We start from the raw sequence: 8,409 nt of genomic DNA, 5'->3' as shown, positions 1-8,409 counted from the left end.
TTTCTGATTTGGGCATTAAGTCTCTCTCTCTCGGACCGTGTCCATGCGCTGTAAGAACCACGTCACAGTTTTCATTGCAGAGCTACATGGTTTACATTTGATAGTTTCGTTCTCCGAAAATTTGCAATTTCCAACAATTTTTATTAAATGTATACCCACCTAAAAAAAGATTCAGGTTCCTACAGTCACTACATTTAGCATTGTTCTTCTAAATGCGACAAATCCCCAAAATCAGGACAGTGGTTGCCAGGGAAACTGATTTCTCTGCTGCCATATATCAAGACAGGAGCCCCCGAGATAACAATTTCTCTAAAAGAGGCCTTCAAATACTTTTATAAATATAGAATGAACCTACTGTTAAAGGACGTCATGTCACGAACCTCATGCCACAAAAATTTTTCGAATCCTCCCACTATAAGTGCACTTATCGCAAAGCTTTCTCTTCGTCTCCGCTATAGTGGGCTGGAAGCGGAGAAGCCAAGAGAGGCCAAAGCCCCAGCCGAAAGTTGAGTGTCGGGACAGCAAAGGGGCCCGTCGCGACACCCCATGGCGGCAGCGGTAAACTTATGCGCCGCGGCCATCTCGGAGGCCGCACACATCGGACGCAGCTAACCGCAATATACAGAGACGAAACGATTTTCCTATCTTTGTGCGATTGCACACGTCAACATTTTTCATTAATTTAATTCCAAATTAGCAATTGTACATTACTGGGGAATGCTCTCGCGATCACGAGATAAGGTGATAGCGTTGGTGGGCTGGCTGCTTTAAATGACGCCAGGTGACGACAGCGAGGAAGCGAGAGCAAGCGATTTCTCGCTGTGTTTGACGGCGGATTGTAAATTGCGTGCTGTATGTAGCCTCTACGACCGATCGGCAATATTTTCTCACTATGCTCGAGAAGTGTTTTAGGGTCCTTTTAAGGATTTGATGTGCATTAATTTTCGGTACGCAAATCTATTCTGAAACAACCACCGCTCCTTCAGAGCATTGACTAGTACTAGATGTACGCATGCCACCGACAATGCTATATGATACATTTTAACAATCCGACGTCTAGAGCTTTGGCTTCCACCATTCAGCTGTTCCTGATGCCTAAAGGAAGTTGGGCGGCGCACAAGAAAGCTTTACCGATTCTGTAGTCATTTATGCAAACGGACTTACGCCTTCCTACCTAACGAAGTGCTTATCTCATCCCTCCTGTAAAATAAGTGCAGCAACACTCACTGCGCACTATGACATTTTCCAGTCAAGCTGAGTCACACTAACAAGCGAATTCACGAAGCAGCGAACCCTGGTTCCACTTGTAGTATCAATCCAGAAATTTATATGCGGGATTAGGACGGCACAGATTCAGACGCATACTAGTTTAATTGCACCCAATTATTTCCAAATGCTCTGGCTTAAAACTTCTCGGGAAAATCGTGTGGACTGTATCAGTTCAACATCATCTACGACTGACGAAAACGGGAAGGACATCGGATCGGAGAATTTTAGCTACACGCAAAGGCAAAATTGCCTTGCGGTAAGCCTTTCCTTCCGCCGCGACCAAGCTGGAGCGGAGGAGAGGATCATCGCTTAGCGTGCGACTTTCGCGGAAACCGCAGAACCGCGTAAACTCCGCATCAATGTATCGCGTACAATATTTCCGCAGGGAGAATGTGAATGGATCAGGTAATCAAACCTAGCGCGTGCTTTGAGGGAAACTTTAGTTGGCGGTGAGCGTAAACGGGGGTCTCTAATTATTCACTAAAATCACGGGCGTGTTTTGCACCAAAGCAGTTCTAAAATTTTCTTTATCGTAGGAGGCGCTGACGATCATTGGGCATCACAAACGCTTCGCCCCCTCGTTGGGCAATGCAGCGAGTCCTGCCTGCCGCAAAGCGCACGGAGGTGGAGACGGCGACAGAGGCCGCAGCGCCCCCTTCCAATTCAGTTGTCGCCTTTCAACTGCTGAATTATTTCCAGGAGGTAGAGGAACAAGTTGATGGCGTCGAGGTAGAGCATCAGGGCGCCCGCGATGTAATCCTCTGGTGATAGTGACTGGGCCCGATTTGCGCCGCCCGTGATGAGTTGCGTGTCGATGACGATGTACTGGGTACAGCAACAATACTAATTCATTAGTTCATTCATTTATCTACTTGCATACCGCCGCTACTCGATTGCAGCTCAGTTTACGTTTATATGCGCATTAAGCCATTTATTTAATCGTAAACGCGATCCTCTGTACGAGGCCTGCACGTGCAGTCGTCAGCACGCTTAAGGGCTCATTCACACCGGCGATTGACAGTGGTCGCGCGACCAAGTTGGTCGCCAAGCGACCAGTTGCAAATGGTCGCATACGGTCGCTTTTCTCGAAAAGCAACCATTTAGGGCCAGTCACTCTCTACGCGATTTTTCAGTCGCGCGACCGCGGTCGCAAAACTGCTAAACCAATCAGTGGCGCACCGGAAGTGATCTTTCAATGTCTACATCCGGTCTCCTCGCGCGTCGCGGCGAAATTCCGCGTGAATTCCGAGAGTTCTCGCTGAGAACGATAATCTCTGGGATTGCGACTTGCGGGTCGCGCTCAGCCGCTTTTTGATCGCGAGTCCCAAATGGTCGCGCGGCCTCCTCAAGTCGCCGGTGCGAATGAGCCATAACACGAACGCTCCGCAGCGTGGCCTATACCGGCTTGGACTGACGCCAGCGCCGCGAAGTGTTGGGCTCTGATATCTCGGCATGTTTGCGGCGGCTTACGATAGCTGGGGCGCAGCTCGATTTGACTGCTCGTCTTTGTCTTTAGCTTGTGCCTGACTGGCGGCGAGAGTGCGTTCACTTGACACGTCCGTTCGGCCCCGTTTCGCTCGTGGCTGCGGTCTCATGCGCGTCCAGAACACACGTTACAGTTTGCTTATAACGGCAAACCGAAAGTGCGGGCGACAGCGCCTGCACCTTTCGAGTTCGGCCTCAAAGCTGGCGCTCTAAAGAAATTATAAATAGAAGAAAGGAGAGCAAAATGCAGGTTTGTGGCGTTTGTAAAGGTTGGACAATAAACCTGCAAATCCGGTGGCCTAGTTGTTCATGTTCTTGATTGTGGGCGTGTTGTCGGTAACTTCGTATGCGATGTGCTTTCGAGGTTTCGCTCGCGCTGAAGCGAGAGACGGACACAGGCCAATTCACTTACTGCTACCGCGATTCCTTACTCCAGCCTGAATTGTGACTGCGAGTTTGTGCGCTCGCCGAGCGAGATGCGTTCACGTTTACCTCTGCGCACCTGACACCATGCTGGTTAATTTAGTTAAAAATGTTGGCGGGCAAGTTGGTTTCAGTCCATGATAGAATGTGTAAGCGTGACTGAACAAGGACGTAGAAAGAAGCCAACACACAAAGACAGTGCTGTCCCTGTACGCCTCTTCTTTTCTACGTCCGCCTTGAGTCACGCTTACGCATTTAGTTAGTAAGCGAATGTTTGCAAGTTTACACCACCGATAAAACTACTACGCTTATTTTTCTCGTGAGCTCATACTTTGGGTTGGTGCTGCAATGTACGGTGCTAATGTACAGTGTGACGAAGTCCTTTGCTAATGTCGAGGTTGTAGAGCATCGTTGTGCATCTCGGAAGAAGAATAAATAAATAAATAAATACATGAATAAATAAATAAATAAATAGGTGGCTCCTATTCACGCTGTAAAACTGGTTGGCCAGCAAAGCTGTGGTATCACCTGATCCTACAGACAAATGTGACGTAGCCCTAAACTGGGTCCTGCCGAACCTGAGCACGAAGCCGTTGTGCATATTGACTTTGCTATTCCTTTTGTCGCTCATCGCATTCGCGCTGCTCTTCAGGCGTGCTAACTGTGAGTGGGGGTTGCTTGCTCTGGGCAGGAACCGCTGCGTCCTACCTAGCCCGAGCACGACGCCGTTGTGCATCTTGACGTTGCTGTTCCCGTCGCCACTCAACATGCATTCACGCTGCTCTTTGATAGTATCAACTATGCGTGGCCTTTCAATAACGCTAGAACGATTCTTTTACACGTGGAAGGGTAGCTACGTCCCTCCCTGCTTCATATGCCACAGTTTCCACTTCCCAGCCACTGCAGCGTATGCATTCGCAATCTTTACCGGGAAACGCTTTCGGCGAGCGCTACGCGTCAAGACAAGCTTTCTGGTTCTTTTTTTTCTTTCCTCCGCACTGCCAGCACCGCCACCGACGCGCGGAGGCGAGCGTCATCTGGTGGCATTGCAAGGAACGCAGCGGCATACGCGGCACGTACCTCTCACTGTGATTGGCTGAGGTTTTGCCCAGTACGCGATAAATGCTTTGTGGAGTAGAGGTGCGCAGCTTCGATATAACAGAAAAATGTGCAGCGGGTGTTTTCGAAATGGACTGCTTTTGAATGCTTTGCTATTGTAGTGGGACGTGTGTCCGCATTTTTGTTCCGTAAGCTGACCAAACTATGGTTCTGGACGATGATCTAGGCAACTAGTCTACTGCTCCTATTTTTGCATTACATTAGGTATAGTTGTGTTTTCATAAACTGAAGTGAGCTATAATCATCGTGTGACCAAACTCAAAATGTTATGAGAGATAGAACAAGGCGCACGACTACGCGCAGTTTTGGCGCATTATTCTCCTGAGCTCGTACTTCGAGTCTGGACTACAGCGCTAATGTAGGGCGCGGCGAAGTACTTTGCTAGTGTCGAAGTTGCAGAACATCGTTGTGTATCTCGGAATAAAAAAAAATGACATCTTATATATATATATATATATATATATATATATATATATATATATATATATATATATATATATATATATATATATATATATATATGCAGCAGGTGTGGGCGGAACGAGCTGCTTTTGTATGCTAACCTCGCGACTGGTTGTAACATATTAACTTCGAATTTATAGACTGTCAATGTGCATCTATAAAATAAGATAGTGAGCTTACAAAAGAGAATATCGCAGCTCCGAAGCAGGCGTAGACCATCTGAATCAGCTGAAAGAGAACACACGCAGGCGACACGAAGCACTTATTGGGTATGTATATAATGCACGCAGAAGGCACAAACACACTCCCGCTTCTACCACAATAGTGCTATTCTGGCACTGCCACTCAAAAGCATTTGTTTGGCGCGAAAAAGGGAAATATATTTGCGGGAACGACTTTGATATATTTCAACGTTGCTAATCCAGGCTGGTGAAATAATGACTGTCATACACTCTCAGTCTGCATTATAGTAAGCATTGTTTCAAGCCTATGTTTCTGTTACATGCAGTATGTTCTGAGTGTCTCGTTTTGAGCTTTCGTTCAAACCTTCTTCAGTGTAAACTACTCAGGCAGAGCATTAAGTCAGGCTAGGGAGGGCACAATAAGGCTGTCATACCTTTCCCAAATACGGCTCAACAAAACTACGTAACAACGTTGAGTCACAGTGCACCTATTAGGGCGGCTATTACTAGCGATCCTTTGTACATCGATTTAAATGTTCATTTTTATAATAAGAAATCTGCGTGCGTGGCAAGAAACTAAAAGGAAGCTCGTTATACGAAGTTTTCTCAAACGCGAACAGCTTCCACTTGTTTAATTTATCGTTGCGTTGAGAGGCGATGGAGGGGAGAGATATCCAATATTAAAGCATTTATTACGCATGCCAACACACAAGAGTAAATATGAATACCACAAAAGGACGCAAATATTAATTCGAAGTCATGTTACAAGCATCGAAAAAAACGAATCATGCATTCGAATGCGTCATTATACAGACAAAGTCGTTCTCCAATGAATATTTATACTCGCAGATTCACCCAGGCCACTGCATGACTAGTCATATACTGCATCAAAACGGCAAGTTGGGCCAGTTGGTTGGGATTGATAGTGCTACGGAATAGTATTACCGATGACAAAGAGGCGAGCAGTAAGAAGACGACGACAACGATTGGAGGCTAGCGCGGGCTGTTGCCTCTTGGCCAAGTGCGGCGTATTACGTTGTAAATATACTTGTATATAGCTTTTCATTTGCGTCTTCTTACGTAACAATATTAAGGTTCGTTACAGCGAATTACAAGACAAGGACACAAGAAGGTATAAAACGGCTCAAATCAGCGCCGTGTCGTCATGATATGCCTTCTGGTGTCCTTGTCTTGTATTGCGCTGTTACGAACCTTACTACGCATAACCAGTCGCCTAAGAATATTGTAGGGTTTGCGTGCCAAAATCTCGATATCATTATTAAGCACGCCACAGTGGGGGAGACTACCTAGGGCTCTTTAACGTCCACCCGATGCAGGGCACATGGGCGTATCTTGCATTAAGCACCTACCAAAATACGGCCGGCGCGGCCGGGATTCGATCCCGTGACCTCGGGCTCAGTAGAGCAACGCCTAAGCCACTACCCCACCATGGCGAGTAACTGGTAACCTGTCTCAATCAAATGTGCGCTTGAATGCGTGCTGTACAGGCCGCTTCTTTACACGCATTCCTTTTATTCTTATTCTTTCACCAATTTTCTCTCGACTACCCGTGACTCTACTTGAAGTGCATATGGATGTTTCGGCACCGACGTGTGCATAGATCATCAGGTTTGTTTCTGATGCAGTGTTTTTCCCTGACAAATACCCCGGGCAAAGCAGTTCTGCCGCCTGACTTCATGATGAAAAGAATAATCCACACGTATGAAGACATAGAAGGAAAGAGTTACAAAACACTGCGCCGTCTCTCACGTCACCCTTGCGTCTTTTTTAGGGAACAAGGCGAGGATGGTGAGAGATGTTTAAATTCTTGGCGTATTGTACGTACTTTCGACCGGAAAAACGTAACCACGACTCCCAAGATGATCAGGAGTATAAGGAGGACAAAGGCGACGGCAGTGTATCCCGTGAAATCGATCTGCAGACAGAGACAGAGAGAAGACGCTTATGGGCTAAATGAGCCTTGACGTCTCTGAGAAGCAGTCGTTTTTGTCTATTCGTTTCATCCACAAGCCTTTCCAGGAATTTAAAAAAAGGAAGGGCGCACGGGGTAGTATCATTGCATGATAAAGAAGAATAATGTATGTTGCTCAGTTATAGGGACTGTGCATTTAGGTAAAAACGAAATCAAGCAGTATAATTAACAATTTTTCATCACACCACAGACGCGGCGAAGTTACGGGGTAAGTCAAAGATAAAGAAACATTTTGATGAAGCTAGGGGTCCGACACAAACCAGCATTATGTGGTCTGTGTCAACTGGCTAGATTGTATACCGCTTTTCTTGAGAAAATGTTCTTCAACCCTGTCCATCGCTAAGATGCTCCCTGCCATGCATTTTCTTCTTCGTACGTGGATGTACACAATGCACCATCATACGACAGAAGTCGTACCTGCGCTTCATTGCCCTGTAAACTCACGAACGTCCCTTCAACGTCCATACTTGATCAAACATCAACATCTCCAGGTCGCTTAACTGTTTCTTCTCGCGTACACGCCATTTGTGTAAGAACAAGCGTGTATGTCCATAGGACGTATTGTCTAGACTATTGTGAGACTGTCAGATAACGCATTAGGCACGTATATGGTTTACCATTCAAGCACCAATGGGTACGTATACTTTATTGGTGCACAGCACTTAAACAATATCACTAAATAATAATGGATGGCTAATTTCTCCTTTATTAATTACTTTTCTCCGCCTTGCGGGTTTCTGCAGAACTATTACATCAAGATTACTAAATTTTCTAAGTCCATATATAAACATCGGTCTGGTGACCGAAACATTTGGGCAAATGAACCGCAGAGAACCGCGAAGTTTTGCTTCGCATCCCTACGTTCGGCCCATTGAAACATCCCGTCAGCGCGCGCGCACACACACATATATATATATGTGTGTGTATATATATATATATATATATATATATATATATATATATATATATATATATATATATATCTGACTTTTTCGGACGATACACGAACAGTTATCTCCCTGGGCACCTTTACTTTTTTCAGCTTTCTTATGCAAGACTTATGTTTGCTCACTCGTTCAAATTATAGTTCGAAGCTATCATATCTGGCTCTCATAGGCTTATATCTAGTCTGCCCATTTTGCGATCCAGTTTATTTTATGCGAAGCATATTACGAGAGCTCAATCCAGCTCCTCAGGCGCGGCGGTGTCGCCTTCAATGACCTTTGACCCCATGCCATACCACGTGACACCGTGACGTCACGACAGAGGAGAAATGGGGCTCCAACTCGCGCCGTCGCTCGCGGCGGTATATAAGCATCTGCGCTTGTTTCTAGGTGGCTTTGGCTCAACTCTTGCAAGATGGGCTGGGTGGGAATCGAACCAGGGTCTCCGGAGTGTGAGACGAAGACGCTACCACTGAGCCACGAGTACGATGCTTCAAAGCGGTACAAAAGCGCCTCTAGTCAATGCGGTGTT

At 46.2% G+C, this 8,409-nt stretch overlaps 1 protein-coding gene across 5 annotated transcripts in view; it reads right to left on the bottom strand.

Annotated features, from left to right (window-relative positions):
• Positions 1-1,778: 1,778 nt before the first annotated feature.
• LOC135906834 (protein lifeguard 1-like) overlaps positions 1,779-8,409 on the bottom strand; it is a 64,517-nt gene continuing 57,886 nt past the window's right edge. For 3 of the 5 annotated variants that reach the window (XM_065438425.1, XM_065438426.1, XM_070540573.1), the window contains 3 exons: positions 6,787-6,876; positions 4,939-4,986; positions 1,779-2,094 (listed from right to left, as the gene is read on the bottom strand). In XM_065438425.1, the coding sequence (XP_065294497.1) occupies positions 1,933-2,094; positions 4,939-4,986; positions 6,787-6,876 (300 nt within the window). In that variant the 3' untranslated portion in view covers positions 1,779-1,932. The remainder of the gene's footprint in view (positions 2,095-4,938; positions 4,987-6,786; positions 6,877-8,409) is intronic. The other 2 variants (XM_065438427.1, XM_065438428.1) reach the window with 1 other exon arrangement.

The sequence above is a fragment of the Dermacentor albipictus genome, chromosome 6 (assembly GCF_038994185.2).
Source record: "Dermacentor albipictus isolate Rhodes 1998 colony chromosome 6, USDA_Dalb.pri_finalv2, whole genome shotgun sequence".
Taxonomy (NCBI): Eukaryota; Metazoa; Arthropoda; class Arachnida; order Ixodida; family Ixodidae; genus Dermacentor; species Dermacentor albipictus.
This window is presented reverse-complemented; position numbering and strand designations above follow the sequence as displayed.